At 35.1% G+C, this 17931-nt stretch overlaps 2 protein-coding genes across 2 annotated transcripts in view; one reads left to right on the forward strand and one right to left on the reverse strand.

Moving 5' to 3' along the window:
• The first annotated feature begins 1891 nt into the window (after positions 1–1891).
• LOC108362852 (ADP-ribosylation factor-like protein 16) lies at positions 1892–10214 on the forward strand. The gene is made up of 3 exons (XM_017615998.1): positions 1892–2274; positions 2935–3062; positions 10071–10214. Exons 1-3 carry the CDS (start codon positions 1902–1904, stop codon positions 10170–10172), a joined length of 603 nt encoding a protein of 200 aa, XP_017471487.1. The 5' UTR covers positions 1892–1901; the 3' UTR covers positions 10173–10214.
• A 555-nt stretch (positions 10215–10769) lies between these two features.
• BBS8 (tetratricopeptide repeat protein 8) overlaps positions 10770–17931 on the reverse strand; it is a 30958-nt gene continuing 23796 nt past the window's right edge. The window contains exon 5 of the mRNA XM_017615997.1: positions 10770–11018. Within this exon, the coding sequence (XP_017471486.1) occupies positions 10800–11018 (219 nt within the window). The 3' untranslated portion in view covers positions 10770–10799. The remainder of the gene's footprint in view (positions 11019–17931) is intronic.

Consider the following 17931-nt stretch of genomic DNA (forward strand, 5'->3'; position numbering starts at 1 on the left):
ATATATCCCATTTAAGCTTTTGCAGTCGAGAACTGTCATTTTCTCTAAAACTAAGGAAATCTTGAAAATTACTTTTTAAGTGACTTTCTTGCAGTTGAGTAACACAACATTTTTGCTTAGAAATGTTAACGTTTTATTTTAATAAAGAAATCAAAGGTATTTAAAATGAATTTAGAACTAAATTATGAAATGATAACAGTAATTATAATTATACAGGGTGTTTGGCAGACAGTTGGACATTTGTGTGTACGTAAATAGGGGATAGTTGGGGCCGTCTGTTATATGACTAACTCAAAAATTTGGCTTAGCCCCAAAGTTCAAACCTCACGGTGCACAGATTGCACGGTAAAAACCGGTTTTCGTATGGGACAGCTTTGCAAACCGTGCAATCCGTGCACCTTGCAAGGGCTTTGCAAGACTCAGAGAATACCCCTATTGAATTTTCAAAAATTCTATGTATGTAAATACCAACCCTATAAACATTTTGGCGAACGTTCGAAAACTACCTTCGATATCCTGTATGCATATCGAACTGAGAACGAGCTCATAACCAACCCTGGTTTTCCAACATTCAGAGTAAATTTGAAATACACTCGAAATGGGTTCGAAAAAAAATTAAAACCATAGTAAAAAGAGAGAAAGTGAAATCCAGCTCATTCTCGAAGGAAAATAGAAGACAATCGCCCTGTCACAATAAAATGTCAATTCGATAATGGGCTGGATTCGAATATATAACCAAGCCCAATGTTTATTGGGAAATGTTATGAATGTAATTAAAAATTAGCTTAAGCTCAGGCTCAGTGTTTGCAGTGTTGCTAAGCTCATTTTTATGCATGAGGATGATTGGATTTGCTATTTTGAATTTTTGAAAATTCAGATTTGTTGACACATCTTATACTTAATTTATATGATGCTTTGTGTTATTTGGAACAACTGCTAAAGTTGGTCTAGTGAAATAAAAATGGCCGCCATTCTTTTTGGCGCTAGTATGCGCCGCTCTTCTTTTCGTAGATCAGTGGCGGATCCAGCGGGGGGAGGGCTTTTGGGGGCTAAACTACGGGGGGTTTAGGTGTTAAACTACGTGGCAGTCAGTGGCGGACCCACGGGGGGTGTTTTAATATGGCGAATATGTACGTATAATATGGCGTATATGTATTAAAACACCCCCTGTGGGTCCGTCACTGACTGCCACGTAGTTTAACACCTAAACCCCCCGCTGGATCCGCCACTACCGTAGATCATTAAAAGACTCTTTGTATCACCTTTAATCCTACTTCGTCTTAGTCATTAGCAAAACCTTTTTGAAAAAGATGTACATATATGGAAAAATATGGCGTGTTATTAAGGTATGGATTATTTAGCAACAAATTCTTATTATGAAATTTGTCACGTGAAATCATCATTCACCATATGTAAGAAGTAATACCAAACCGTCAATTGCTGTTATAATTAAATATTTCCACAAAAAATCTTTAAGAAAGCTCTCCACACATAATTCGTTGAATTAGATGGACTCAAAGGCTGGCTCAGCAGATATTATTGCAAATGCTAACCAGTTTTGTGTTCGCTGGACATTGCTGAATAAGAATGGCTTTATTCCGGCTAATGTAACTAAATATACCTTTTACGCGTAAAGCATGGCCTCTCCGACCACTGTGAAGTCATAGCAACAAATGTTATACTTTATTTTATTTACTTGCACTCCGCTAATACGTATGTATATGTACATACATAAATACATACATATTATTTGTATTATCTAATATTATTACTTTACGAAACTACTAAAATATTTAGTGAAAAGTATAAGTTAAAAAAGGCAAATATTAACTGATACATATACATATGTATGTATGTGAAGTGACTACAAAATCAAAATGGATCCCGGCTTTGTAAGCCAAATGTCCTGCATTTGTGTCGGTCCCAAGCGTGCGGGAAAAACACATCTTTTGAAGGCATTAGAGAATCCAGAATCGATTGATGAAACTACTTATTCCATGCCGACAAATGGCACCAATATTTTTACGATCAACATTCCAACTAAGCTTTCAACTGCTACAAACTCCACTTCAAAAACAGAGCAAACGGCCGACAAGGATTGCAAAGATGCCGCTGATGCAGCAGGGTCAAAACGAAAGAAGCCTCCATTGAAATGCATACGAATTTTGGAAATCGGTGGAGCAATGGCACCACTGTGGCGACAGTACTACGGAAATGTATCGAAATTAATTTACGTGGTGGACACTTCAAATCTATGTCAAATTTCGGCAGCGGGTTTGTACAAAAATTTTATATGAATGTGAAAATTGATAATTAAATACATATACACATATGTATGTACCCAGCAAACCATTTTTTCAGAGTATTCTGAATTGTAGAGAAATTTTAAGGAATTCGTAAAGATCTCATCCGATTTTTTGCCGAATTTTCTAAAAGGAAATAATCGGTGCGCACTTCGATTCTTTTACGAAATTTCGGAAGAAAATCGGTAAAGAAATGAAAATATTGCTGCTATATGAAGTATTTATTACAGAAGCTTTTTAGAATTTTCTTCATTTTTCGTACAGAAATTTCTTTACGAGTACGTGTCAACCACTTCATTTAATTTTCTTTGAAGATTCGTAAAAAATCGTTACAGAAATGAGATACTCCTAAAGTGTTCGTTAAGATTTCGGGAACTTTGGTTTACAGGGTAGATATTTTTGGATAACCTTAAGATCTGTTTAAAGTAGTTCTGCCTAATTTTCTAGCTAAACCATGCTTAAGTGCCCAATGTCGCATGGTAAAACTCAGTTAAGTTAAGCGCGGCAGCGAACGCACACAGGAACTCGGCTCTAAAATCCAACCTTTTTATACATATTCAATCATTAACTTGAGCAATTTAATCTATTTATTTAAATATTTTTCAGTCCCAATCTTTGCTTTTCTTTTAAGGCGTGCTGCTGTATTCAATATTGGCCGAACCTCGATTGCAGCGCTGTCGAATTTTGTTAGTCCTTGCAAAGATGGATTATGCCTATCGTCAGATGCGCAACGAAGCGTTGCTTATGCTGCAAATATCGGTAGGATTAATACGATTTTATTGATTAGTATCATGGCGAATTTATACAAGGTGAAGCTACAAACGAATTTAGATTTTCGCTGTTTGTTGTAAATTTGTTTTGTTCTGATTCTCATTGTGCCACTAATTTGTTAGTGCAGTTTTTTTTTTGAGCCCTTTTTGTTTGTTTGCTGACCACCTTGTATGAATTCTTCTTAATTAGTATTTAGATTTTTTTTTTTAATTGAATAATATACAGATGATTTTGAAATTTCAGTTAGTGAAGAAATATTTTCATACGTACATACTAGGCCATGCAAGTTGATGATTGAACATCCCGGGATGCCGGACACTTTTCCATGTCCCGAAATCCCGGGATTGCAGCTCTGAAATCTCGAGTTTCTTATGGATTAATTTACAGAGTGAAAGTGATGTTGAAAACGACAAAATGTATTCACGTGTGCATTAGACATGAAAAACGAGAAATACAGAACATCAAAATTTGGATTCAAAGTGAACTCGAGTCTTTGGAGGCGAATTTCAGAACATGCCTGAATAACTGTACTTGTTCAAACATTTTGTGCAAGAACTATGTAAGAACAAAAGATCTATGATCAATTGAAAACACAAGAAACTTTTACAGTGTGGCAGAGTTGTTCTTCATTTCATCATTTGTTGGCATGGTTTAGTGGAAATTGAATTTCCGCCAATATGAATAATTATTTTTTACAATTAATACAGATATTTAAGAATACTGTAAAAATAATATAACAATTAATTACGGACTCTTTTACTAAGCTGCATTGTTCTCCGCGTAAGACCAGCGAGATTGTTTGTCACCTTTGTTTATTTTTTTTTTTTAATCTGACTAAAAGGTCGAACATTTTGATGAAAAATCGTTAAATTTTCCTTTGTTTTGTATAAAGTGTGAAGACACGGTTTATATGATTTTGTTTTAAGCATGACAATTTTTTTTTATAAAATAATAACAAAGACATTTTAACTCGCAATATACTGTGAATATTTAACAAAAGAAATGGTGTACGCAGACTTTTGCTGTTATGTGTAGCTTAACTAAATTTTATGGTTATATTTTGCATATATGTATAAAAACGACATTAATGTTACCAACGACGAATGTTAATTTTAGCAGTTGCCCCATAAACTAGCGAATTACATACTAAATAAACGAAAACAGCTATTAGTTTTAGGGTCTCGAAAATCGAAAAAATATAGTGTAGTACATTTGTGCAGCTTTCACATGACCAGGATGAGTAACATTGATGACAGCGCAACTAGCAACATATGAGCTTCAACCGTCCAGCGCTGCATCCCTTTTGCAGTAGTTCAGAGACAGTTCTGAAATTTGTAGGCAGTGTTGCCAGAATTTTTGTATAGCGCATCCCCATATCGAGCCGCAGTTATCCCCAAAAAATCCCCATTTTTCTTCTAAATCCCCATTTAAATTCCCTTAGGTAAGAAAAAAAATATGTATTCTCTTTTCTGGTGCTTCGTTTTACAGTTTTGAATACTTTTACATTACAAATTTTCACAGTAGTATATGTGTACATATATATGAGATCATTTGGTTATTTACGTATAGCGGTTTCTTATTTTTTATGGTTTTTGGAGACTATTTAACAACATACCCTCTGCCCAAGGTTCCTATTCCCATTGCTGTCTGTAAGTTCGTAAATTTTTTTTTGTGCGCTTGCCACTTTGTAAAATTCTTTTTACACTGAGGAAATCAGAAATATATGCAGTCCATTCGGTAAATGCCAATCACAGCGATCCTTTTACAATTTGATGTAATGAAGTGAGAGAAAATTGTGTGTTCAGCGAACGCCATTAAAACAGGCATTTTCCACGAATAATACTTTGACAAAGAAAATCTTTGTTTGAGAAATTTTTAAGGGCACGCAGTAAAATATATGTATTTTAATTTCCCTATGAATATTTTGAACCAAACAAAAATCCCCATCAAATCCCCACATCCCCAACCGAAAAAATCTATCCCCAAATGGTTTCAGAAATCCCCAAAATGGGGCGAAATCCCCACATCTGGCAACTCTGTTTGTAGGGCGGAACTAGCGCTTTGCCAGACTGTCGCTAAATTTTGCTGCAGGATACATACATATGTACATACGTACGTGGCGTAATTCCTACTGAACATTAGACAAGGAGATTCATTATAACATGCAGACCGGCAATTATAATAGTATTGGATAGGTTCGACATAGTCTCCCACCTCCAACCGCTACAAGTCTTCATAAACGGGGTAGCCGCATAATTGACTGTTAGGCTAAATTAGATTTTAATGGCCGTCGAGCAGATAGACTCGCTGTGTTGCCAAATTTATTTATCAATTCCTTTCGATGTTGTATTTATGGACTTTGCAAATATCTTGATTCCCGCCTGTGAGTTCTTTTTAAGGCTTTGTAAACTTTTTCTGAGAACAATGGCTTAAACAAATCTACGACTACAACTAAGAGAGTATGTGTGAGTCTAAAGCTTTCAGGGCTGCTTGATTGCCAGCGAAGATTAATACCTATTCCCAGGGGCGCACCCAGGAATATATTTTAGGGGGGTCTTATATTTCTGAAGATATATCACCGGAAAATACTGAAAATTTGCTTCAGATAATAGCCTCTTTAAAATATTTATGCAAGTTTTATGTACAGTATGTAATAAATAAATAAACGTTTTAAAATTCATAAACTGCACTTTATTTACAGATTAACAGAACTCAAACGCTTTTAACCGACTTCAAAAAAAAGGGAAGTTATCATCTCGCCGGAATACATAACTTTGGACCACGTGAACCGTTTTCAATACTCCTTTTTATACCTTTCATGAGCATGAAATGGTATTATAACTTTGGTCCGATGTTTGTAAGTACCAGAATAAGAAGAGATAGACCCATTAAAATGTATACTTAAATGATCAGAACGTCGAGCTGAGTCGATTTAGCCATGTCCGTCTGTCCGTCTGTCTGTCTGTCTGTCTATCTGTCTGTCCGTCTGTTTGAATGCAATCTAGTCATTCAGTTTTCGAGATATCCGGATGAAATTTGGTAGGTGGTTGTATTTTTATAATGTATTAATCATTTGTCGGAACCGGAAGAATCGGACCACTATAACTTCAGATATGAGATTTTTCGTTATAACTTCTCCATTTATGCAGCTAAGAACATGAAATTTTGCAATACTTCCACCCATTATCAACAGAGAACTTAGAGTGAAAATTACAAAGATCGGGTCACTATAACCTATAGCACCCGTACTACTGATTGTTCAGATATAAGATTTTTCGTTATAACTCCTCCATTTAAGTAGCTAGTAACATAAAATTATGAACTGTCGTCACTCATTATCAAAAGAATACGTTCAGAGAAAATGGCGATGATCGGGTTGCTATAACCTATAGCGTCCATACAACTGATTGTTCAGATATGAGATTTTTTGCCATAACTTCTCCATTTACGCAGCTAGGAACATGAAAATTCTCACCGTTTTCACTCATTATTAACAGAATATTTACAGTGAAAATAACAAAGATCGGGTCACTACAACCTATATCTCCCATTCAACTGATTGTTCAGTTATGTGAATTTTCGTTATGACTCCTCGATTTTTGCAGCTAGCAACATGATATTTCGCACTATTTTCACTCATTATCAACAGATAGTTTACAGTAAAATTAACAAAGATCGGATCACTGTAACTTATATATTGCCTCCATATAACTGATTGTTCAGACATGGGGTTTCAATGTAAAACTAATTTATTTGGACAGCTAAAACCGATAAATTTCGTAAGCTATTGTATAAATAATAATACAAAGTCTACTGAGAAAATTGACAAAATCTATGCTGTATAAGCTTTATCTCTTATACCACTGATTGTTCAGATACCAGTTTTTGCGATATATCTCCTTTATGTAGGAAGCTAAACCTATTAAATTGTGTTACCGGTTTACATACCGATCACACAGCAGTGAAAATCACTTTGATTGGTGCTATATATACCTCTGATTGTTTAGATAAGATTTTTTATATATGTAACTCCACTATCTCAGTAATCTGTTAAAGTAAGGTTTTTAGATGTTCATGAAAGGTATGAAGCCTTCGGCATAGCCGAAGACGGTGCTGCTCTTACTTGTTTTATTAGAAAGATAGTACCTCAAGGTTCGTCCCGTAATTTGTTTTAGAGATCCGATGATTGGATCATGAAGAAATTAACGGTACCCCTAAAATTGAATATGAGAATTGAAGTCGGTTGTGTTCTTTCCTTAAAAACTACTTGTTTAATAAAAAGTTCTATAAACTCAAGATGCGCTCAACTTTCAAAAGTACCTTACAAACAATTTTAAAAAAGAGTCAGTAAAAATAAATTTATTGATTCCATGATATTTTGCACTTCTATGTTCATTTTTTCGATTTCTGGTTTTCGATAGAGATGGTGATTTTTCACGATTGCTAAATTCTTTTAATATTTCAAATACCGAAAAAATTAACTGAACTCTCAACGACCTCAAACGAAAAATTCTTATAAAACGACGGACGAGATATGGAAAAGAAATTTTCTTAAATCAGTTTGCAGCTCTCAAGAAAAAAAATGCTTGCATTTTTATTCCCTCATGCAAGTTTACAGCAAAAGCAAAGCGCTTTTTCAAGCAACAGAAATTATAATANCTTTTAATATTTCAAATACCGAAAAAATTAACTGAACTCTCAACGACCTCAAACGAAAAATTCTTATAAAACGACGGACGAGATATGGAAAAGAAATTTTCTTAAATCAGTTTGCAGCTCTCAAGAAAAAAAATGCTTGCATTTTTATTCCCTCATGCAAGTTTACAGCAAAAGCAAAGCGCTTTTTCAAGCAACAGAAATTATAATAAATATTTCTTATAATTTCCTTGAGAGCTGGATTCTTAGCTTTAAGATACAGATTGTATTTGAGGTTNCCCAAAACCCACCCCTTGTGTCTATTCCCCTCTGTAGGCATTTGAGTGATTCTTCGTGCAACCCCCTGAATGACCGATGCAGTGGTCAGAAAGCCGAAAAGATGTTAGAGACATTAGGTCAGGTTAGAAAAATTCTCCTCCAATTTTCGCTCCAAGTTTGGAGCCATTTTTATACAAATGTATGCCATCAGACAGATACACGTCTCTAGCGAGATTTTTGTCTAAAGCTAAGTGTACACGGTAGAGAAATCTCGCTAGGGTTTTACTGAAATGAAAATCTCTCTCAATTAAGTTTACACCGTAGGACAACTCTAGGAGATATTCACTCTAGCTATAGTCAAAATAGAGAAATCACAACATTTCTCTATCCCGTACTTTACAAGTTGTGCACACGGTAGACAATTGTACTATATATGTACTCATATATTATACCAAGTTGAGCAAGTTGGCACTCTGGTAAAAGATTAGCTCAAGCAATGACTGTGTCCAGAGTGCCACGCCACTTGTTCGATTTGGTGAATACCGCTTTTGTTTTAACCAAAGTTTATGCCCTTTTGCAAAGGAGGGAGGCTATTGGAAAAGCCGTTAAAAGGCATATGAAAATAAGAGAAAATTTTCCGATAAGTTATTTCACTACGTTCTAAATGGACTTCAACTGGTGCGCTTGTACGGAATATGTATACGATTTAATGTCGTAGTCATTTCAAAATTTATCAAAATGTGAGGAAATTCATGTGCAAGACTTCGTAGAGCAAAAACTCTATTTAGCTTTACGATGCAGCGAAACAAAGGTAGCGCCTTCCGCGGACCGCTAGTCCTCTCTTTCGCGATTTGACAGCATCCACCCTTTCGCTGACGTCACATTATTATTTTTTCGCACTAGTGATGAATAATAAATTTTCATATTGTACGTAAAAGTAGATATACGTACCTAAACAGTAAACATGTATTTTTATGTGCATACATTTTTAATAGTTGGTGGACTACATCTTCCTTTTGTACCATAACAATTTTTCTACTTACATGAAACAATATTTTACTATGTTCCAAATGTACCTAAAATAATGTTCTTGTACCGAAGGTACGTTCAAATTTAAGAAGCTGAAGAGTAAGTACAATTCAACCTAGTTTTACAACACTATTTCGCACCACTTGTTCGCTTCTTCCTTTTCTTCTTCAACATTATTCTTTACACCCTCATTCTCAAGATAATGTGACGTCACACGCAGTTGCTCTCAGCTCGATTGGCGCAATCTTGTATTCTATCATTCTTGATTTAGCTTGTCAAATAAAGCGTAGAGTTGTCGTAGAGTCTTCGATCTAGTTGCGATGGACTGTGTACACGGCGAAAAAAAGTCTTGCTGAATACCTCCCACGTAGACTGTGTAGGTGAGTCTCTCGTAGAGCTCTATTGAGCGTTTACACGTCTCTAGCGAGATTTTTGTTTGAGTCTCGCGTTTTTTCTCTACCGTGTACACTTAGCTTTATATATGTAAAATTACTGGAAACAAACAATGCGGACGAGCATGTGATGATATCGAGCCTTAACCACAAAAATAACGTAAGCGACTTTTTTTCAAAATCTTCTTTTTGATGCAGAAATATTCCTAGAGTATCTAGATAGATTTCTGCATCAAAAAGAAAATGATGAAAAAAAATGTCGCTTACGTTATTTTGGCGGATAGGCTCGATGTATGTATGTACTTACATATGTGTATATGTACAAAATATCTTCCGACAGGGAGAGATCATAACGAATTTCCATCATCTCTTGTCAAGTTTGGTTTGGAAATTTACCGGTTTCGTAGAGAACGAGAAATAGCACCGAACGTAGCACAACGCCGAAACAACTTACTTTGTTTCCAAACAAAACATGACAAGGGATGGTAGAAATTCGTTATCATCTCACCCTGTCGGAAGGGGGATACATATATACATATAAAAGGACGAAGCCTTCCCTAATCACAAACAAATGTTTCTACGACGCTTTTTAGCTGAGCCATCGCTCATCAAGAAAATCGTTCTTAATCTCATCAAATCTCATACCTTATACTTTTTTCAGAAACTCCAAAAAGAAGTTCGACAGGAATTAACGATTGTAGAGGCCAGCGCCGTCAGTCACTTGGGATTTGATGCTATATACGCTTGGTTGCAGATCCCTTAAGAGATATTATAAGAATTTTATAAACCTACCGGCCTAACGATGTCATAATTCACTGTAAATATAAATTAATATTTGATTTCTTTAAACAAAAATCTTTGGCTTGCTCTTTTATGCGATTTAAATTTAAAAAAAAAATAAAAACCTATTTTGCGCTTAGACTTTTCCTAAGTGTTTGGCCGAGCTTCTCCTCCAATTTGTGGTGTGCGTTTTGATGTTATAACACAAATGGAAGGACATACAATTTTTTTAACCATGCAGATATACACTCGGAGGACTTCCATAGCCACCTATACAGCGCGATTCAATTTTGAATACATACGAATATAGTAGGCATCACTTTTTTTATTGCACCAGCAACTAATCAGCAGTGGCTTTTCCAAAATTTAACGGTATCGACTGTTTTGCCTGAAATTTTATGTTGGAATGGCATTTACAAATAAAAAGAAGGCTACTAAAATTACTTGAAACTATGACATATTTATTAAAATATAGCATGTAATTAAACATTTAAATATAATGAATTCATACTTCTATAAACAAAATCAACAATTTTAATTTATAAAAAAAATTACAAATCGGAGCTTAGACACCCTCTACATATGCATTACATAAGTAATTACTCTTTGATTAGAGTTTGTAATGTGCTTGCATATATTCCAAATTACTGTCTATTTCTGAACTGCTATCCATCACTTCCTTCGCTGCTTGGAGATAGGATTTGGCTCGCATCAAGTCTCCCGTATGTGCTGCCAGTACAGCCAGGTTGTTCAGTGCGGCGCCGTAACGGGCATCAGAGGTCAAACAGAGCTGGAGACAACGCCGGGCCAAGTGAAAATCTCCAGTCGACTTGAAAGTAAATTTTTTAAATGTTAAACTACATAGATATATGTACATATGCATGTTTGTATTGTATAAACATACAAATTGTGGAGTGTATTAGAATGAGCATACGTCTGTATATGTACATATGTATACAGGGTGTCCCAGAAGTAACGTGCCAAACTTTAGGGGAAGGTAGGTGGGTGGGTAAGCTCACTGATAAACAAAAATTTTTCAGGTAAAAGTGTCACCGTTTTTGAAATATTTACATTTTTTCGAATTAAAAAAAAATCGTGCCTTTTCATGTGTTTTCTTTAACTGCAACTACAAACCGGGCAATACTTAGTAAATTTTTTATGTAAAATACTTCCAGATAGTTGCCTCTCCATACTCAAATGCAATGTAGTTAAAATATATTAAGGAACCATCATAAAATTAGGACTATTTCTGGATTTTTAACTTTTTGATATTTTCTTCCCCAACTTTGACTATCTCGGGTGAAAAAAAAATGTACTGAGCTATAACTTTACATTACATAAAAAAATTGCTCATTTAATAAAGATTTCAGAAAGGTGCCACACTTACTGTTTTGAAAAAAAAAAAAAAAGTTATAGCCGCTTTTGTGGGTAAAGGACTGAGACACGCTAGAATGTATTTAATAGATTTAAATTGAATTTGCTCTTGTTACCGTCAAATGACATGCTAAATAGTACAAAGGTACATTATTACCTGCTCCTGACATTATTTTATGTTACTTACCGGAATTAGTGAAAGTGGATTTTGTGAAATTGGACCCTTCGAACATTGTGTTATTAATACTATGACAGAGAACACGCAGTATACGTCGCATGAATATGCGGATATTCACCTAATTTACGGTGAAGCTTGCTGTAATGCCAGAGCTGCTCAAAGACTCTATGCAGAGCGATACCCCAATCGTCGACATCCGGGTCGAGAAGTATTCGCCCGGACCCATAGAGAAATATATGAAGGTAAGTGATTTTTACACCTTTCTTGTTTGCTTGCTTGTTAACTATCATTTTTCACTTTTTTAAGGTCGCATACCTGGAAGGCGTGGCGGCGAAACAGGACGTCCTGCAACGGTAGATGTTGAAGCTGTGTTAGAGGAAGTGGAACTAGGTCCATCGACTTCAGTGAGAATGATGGAAAGACGGACGGGAATACCAAAAACTACAGTTCACAAAGCTTTAAAAGACCATCGATTTCATCCCTACCACATTCAACGTGTTCAGGCTCTACAGGAAAGAGATTACCTGTCGAGGGTTAGATTTTGCCGTGAAATGTTGCGAATGCATGAATCAGACCCCAACTTTTGTAATAAAATAATTTGGAGCGATGAATCATCATGCAAACGTGATAGTTATTTTAATTTACATAACCTTCACAGTTGGCAGATAGACAATCCTCACGAAATGAGAGAAGATCGTTCGCAGTACCGGTACAAAATAAATTTATGGTGCGGTATTTTTAATTGTCAGATATTGGGACCTGTGGAACTGCCGCCAACGCTCAACTCTCACAGTTATTTAGAGTTCCTTCAGGAACGGCTTCCAACTCTTTTGGAAGATGTACCCTTAAACCTGCGGCGAAGACTATTGCTGCAAAATGACGGGTGCCCTGCTCACTACGGGCGTGAAGTAAGAGCTCATTTAGACGAAACTTATCCTCGCCGATGGATTGGACGATACGGGCCAATCACGTGGCCCGCTAGATCGCCAGACCTGAATCCATTAGATTTTTTCTACTGGGGCTGTCTTAAGGACAAAATTTATTCAAAAACAATTCAAAACGAAGAGCATTTGCGGGAACAAATAAATGGAGCTGCTGCTGAGATAGCCCAATTGAGTTTAAGATCTCTAAAAGCGTCTTTTCTTAAAAGGTGCCGAGCTTGTATTAGAGTAGAAGGTCGCCAATTTGAGCATATTTTATCAATAAATGAATAAATTTTTCTTCAAACAACTCATGTATATCTTATTTCACGTGAACCCATCCTTCACACAAAATATTGATAGATATAGCCCTTGTTATAGACTCTAGTCCGAATTCCGGTAAGTAACATAAAATAATGTCAGAAGCAAGTAATTATGTACCTTTGTACTATTTAGCATGTCATTTGACGGTAACAAGAGCAAATTCAATTTAAATCTATTAAATACATTCTAGCGTGTCTCAGTCCTTTACCCACAAAAGCGGCTATAACTTTTTTTTTTTCTATTCAAAACAGTAAGTGTGGCACCTTTCTGAAATCTTTATTAAATGAGCAATTTTTTTATGTAATGTAAAGTTATAGCTCAGTACATTTTTTTTTCACCCGAGATAGTCAAAGTTGGGGAAGAAAATATCAAAAAGTTAAAAATCCAGAAATAGTCCTAATTTTATGATGGTTCCTTAATATATTTTAACTACATTGCATTTGAGTATGGAAATTTTTGTTTATCAAGGAGCTCACCCCCCCACCTACCTTCCCCTAAAGTTTGGCACGTTACTTCTGGGACACCCTGTATACATATGGATATGGGTAAATGCATATTAATATTTTTCGAATACGAGTACAAATAGAATTTCCAAAATTATAAAAAATATTTCCTTGTGCAATGTAATATGTAGTAAGCTAGTAGTAATGATACCATAGTGCTACAAAAACAAAGTCTCGAAATACACCCGAAACAAAAAACTTAGTGCAGGTTGTAGGTAGGGTCGAATATAACATAAAATTAGTTTATTTTATGGTGATTTCGTTTCTTCCAAAATATGTCGCCTTTTGATTGCCCCTTTCTCTTTTCGTGTTCGATTCTAGATTACAGTCAACACTGACCGTGTGGGTGCATGTAGGGAAAATCCCCTACTCGTAATGATTTTAGTCGAAAAAAATTAGCGTAGGGAAAAGAAGAACAGATTTTTATAAATAAGTTGAATATTTCGAAAAATCTAAATTTTTATGCAAAAAAATTTGTTTCACTCAAAATGCAAACATGTAGATAATAGCTAATTTTTACACAAATTGGCGCGTGTTCATTAGGTACCATTTTCATAAATTTTGGCAAAGTTGCGGCATTGTACACTTTTTGAGGGTAAGCTGTTTCTGTGGCACATTCCATTTGATATTTCATGAGCACTCTCTCAATCCGATTTTTGTGGCCTCAGTAGCTATTTGGGCGTTCACTTGATAAATCCGAACATTACAGATAAATTAAATGTATTGTTCTTTTTATATATCACCGGAGGCCCCTATATAATTCCTATGCAGAATCGCTCATTGATTCCGAAAATCGAGTTAGTTTTTTTTTTTTTTTGTGGATAAGGTTTCGAAATATTTTCTATTTACCGAATTTCAGCTTTAGAGAAAAGTGCTTCCGCTTAATTACATATATTTTACCGAACCAATTGAACCATTTATATACGGCAAATGAAAGCTAAGAAAATTCTCCATAAACATTCTCCATATACATTCTGAGAAATTAATTATTCATTCCAGATGTTTTCTTTTTATGATTAAAAAAGGAAAAAGATTTACCCGAGATACTGGTAATCATTACAGCTATGACGTTTTTACACAACATAGAAGAAGATTTAGCGGTAATTTCAGCATACTTAGCTAAATAATTGTATTTTTTTGGATTATGACGACATGTACATACATATATGTGGTCTTTTGGAATAATGACACAACTACTCAAAGCATAAAATCCCCCTCAATCCTGTTAAGGTCTCATGTCCACCTAGCATGTTCCACACGATACGCTGTGCATCGATATGTACACATTAGAGGTTACGCCGCCGAGCCACGTCGCCGCCGTTTTTTGTCATTTTTCGCCCGCCTCCGCCGAGTCATGGAAGGATCAGCGCGTGAGGATTAATGTACAAAATATTCATGATGTACACTGGTCGAAAAATTTATAGCCGCACCACATATTGACAAGTATTAACAATTTGTTTATTTTTTTGTTATTTAATTTTTGTAAATTGTTTTTAAAAATATGGTTAATTCAAGGCATATCAAACCGGTAATAACATTAGGGCAAAAACAACATTTGCGTGTATTTTGTTGTTGCTTCTGGTATCGAAAGTGTCAAAAACTGTTATGATTTTTTTAGTCTAAATCAAAGTGTGCCATGTGAGACACAAAAAAATAAAATATTGAGATTGGAAAAAATAAAAATTGTTGCAACTTTCTTTCTTACAGGCTAACCTAATATTCGCGGCTTGCGTTTTGGTACGCATGCCGTCGAATTTGTTTTTTTGCGTCACCCGAAATTGACTTGCATGCGTTTGCATTTGATTTCATTGAGCGAAACGTCAAATCAAAATGTCACGCAGAACAAAAATTGGAAATTGAGTTAGCTTCATACGCACGCCGTTCAATTTCGGTTGATCTCATACAAGTTGCATGTGCATGAGAAATTTTTGACAATAAATTGGCGGCGTGCGTGAATATTAGGTTAGCCTGTTAGTAAATTTGTTTGCCTCTCGAAGCATTGATCCATCCTTTGCAAGAGCCAGAATCAGCGGTTGTGCTGCTGAGGTGGACGAATGTTCCAAAGCTGCTATTCAATCGTTTGTTTTGTATGGAAAAATGTTTCATATGCAAATAGATTTTAACAGTTTGGAATTTTTGTGAGAAGGAACTCATGGTGAAATAATAATAAGGTGTTGTCACTTAGGGGGTGGTTGTGTAATTTTGGCAATTTCGGCATACCAGGGTTAGAGAAATGCCTACTCTATTTATTCCGATTTCCTTTCTGCGCAAAACAGAACACAAAATGTAGCAGACAACAATTTTGTGAAAAAAGTATGTGTAGGTCATGGCGTAATAAAGAGATGAAGTAATAAGGCAGCATTCTCTGTCCATTTTCTGACATTCGGCTGCCTAAAGTTCTGAACACATTGAAAACGACGAGCTACGGGCTACAGCTTCCAATTTGTTATCTTCATTATCTAAACACTTTGTCATTGACGACATAATTTTTTTGAACGCGGCAGCGACATCATGAATTTGTATGAGTTTGACATAAAAGAAGAGGAAGAACCTTGTATGTCGCTGGAAAAATAGAAATAGATCTAATCTGGCCACAACCACAGTCGTCGCCAAAACAATTACCTACATAAGAGTACGCGTTAAAATAATTTGACAGCTGTGGTCCGCAGCTCGTCGTTTTCATTGTGTTCGGGCTATTATATTTCGCAATGTTGCCTTTAATTTTTACATTTACATATATTTTGGGGGCAATTTGGCGATTTATTATTTGCTTGCAACATTGTTTTATTTTATAAAATTTTCCGTTTGATTTTTTGTGGAAAATTTGTTTTTTCTAAAATTTTCCGTTAGAATTTTTGTAGAAAAATACTAAATAATTGATTAAAAAATTAATAATGCCTAAGCCAAGCTGTGTAATTTGCAGAAAAACGTGGACTTACGAAGGCGTCCGTTTGTTCCATTCACCAGCGGAGCAGATAACGCTGAATAAGTTGGATATTTCAAATATTTATTGGCGAAGTAATTTCTGGCACCAGCAACTTCTCCGAAAAATTATTATCCCACAGCCATGTAATAGACCTTCCAATAAATATGAAATGTCTATTTTTAAGTGCAGGATGCATTTCCTTATAAATTATTTAAATAAGCGCTTGATGTGCCAAAGGTATAATCGATTAATCTTTATAAACCTCCCATGTATACCTATTTAAATTTATTTATTTAAACCTTATAACCAGGGAACGGATTTTATGGAAATTGCCTTTTTTCTGCTAAGGAGATAGAGTATATTCGATTAAGAATGTCCACGGTTTAGCTTTCCCTGATTCCATATATACACATTTGATGTTGCCTTTTTTTTGCCTTTTTTAAGATATTTGCCTTTTCTACCTTTAAAAAAGTGATTATAGCATTTACATATTTTTTTTTAAGATTAAAAAACATATACATGCCCATGCCGCTTATATGTAGAAGCGCAGGGACCTCTTGCCAAATTGGTGTTGGAAAAATTCAAAGCCGTTTTCTCAGCTAACGTAGGCTTGGGTGTGGATAAAATTGTATAGGGCGAGGAAAACGCCCTTATTCCTGATAATATGAACGTTTTAAACGTTCCATATTTAAATTGGGCTCTACTTGTATCAACTTACGTCGAGCGCACATTTAGTACATTCAAGGCTTTTCTTCGCGAAAATCGAATGAAAATGCTGCCAGAAAATGCATCTTGTGGTTCAATGTTACTACAACTATACAAATTAAAGTTTTATAAGTTAGAAACTCGAAAGGATAAAATAGTCAAAGATTCAAAGTACAAATTTTTCATATCATGAAACTAGTTCATAGTTTTTCTCTTTTTACTTGTAATGTAAACATTTCTAAAATAAATGTATTTTTTGATTGTTCTTCGTATTCTCTGTCTTTTTTTAGTGCCTTATTTTGCTTTTTTTTGCAATACCTAGTGCCTTTTCCTGACTTTTTCGCTATTTTATTTTGCCTTTTCTAGCCTTTTCGTTATTTTATTTTGCCTTTTGTATAGGTTCTTAGGTCCTAAAAATCCGTTCGCTGCTTATAACCATTAATACCACGTGTTGCGTTTTTGTATTCACGTTGCTGATTTCATGTATCTAATTTCATCTCTTCATAAAATTATCAAGATTTGTCTATGCGTCCGCCGGTATTTTTTGTTAAATTTTTTTTTAATAATTTCACCATTTTGACAAGTATTTTTTTCTCAAGACATCGAGTTGNGTCCGCCGGTATTTTTTGTTAAATTTTTTTTTAATAATTTCACCATTTTGACAAGTATTTTTTTCTCAAGACATCGAGTTGTACGGCATTAACTGTCACTTTTAATTAGTTTTTGCATTGGCTACTTTTATTAAGATTTTATTTAAGATTTTTAATTATGTGTTGGTGTTGGTTGATTTTTCCGACAGGGTGGTAAGATGA

This window comes from Rhagoletis zephyria, unplaced genomic scaffold (assembly GCF_001687245.7).
Source record: "Rhagoletis zephyria isolate East Lansing unplaced genomic scaffold, Rhagoletis_zephyria_1.1 Rzeph_scaffold_01123, whole genome shotgun sequence".
In the NCBI taxonomy this organism is placed as follows: Eukaryota; Metazoa; Arthropoda; class Insecta; order Diptera; family Tephritidae; genus Rhagoletis; species Rhagoletis zephyria.

What these genes read in the sequence shown, in the direction of transcription:
- LOC108362852 (XM_017615998.1), top strand. Translation starts at nt 1,902, where the DNA reads ATGTCCTGCATTTGTGTCGGTCCCAAGCGTGCGGGAAAAACACATCTT. An exon ending in ATGTCAAATTTCGGCAGCGG is followed by an intron (nt 2,275 to 2,934) that starts GTTTGTACAAAA and finishes TTTTCTTTTAAG; the next exon opens with GCGTGCTGCTGTATTCAATA. An exon ending in TGCTTATGCTGCAAATATCG is followed by an intron (nt 3,063 to 10,070) that starts GTAGGATTAATA and finishes TACTTTTTTCAG; the next exon opens with AAACTCCAAAAAGAAGTTCG.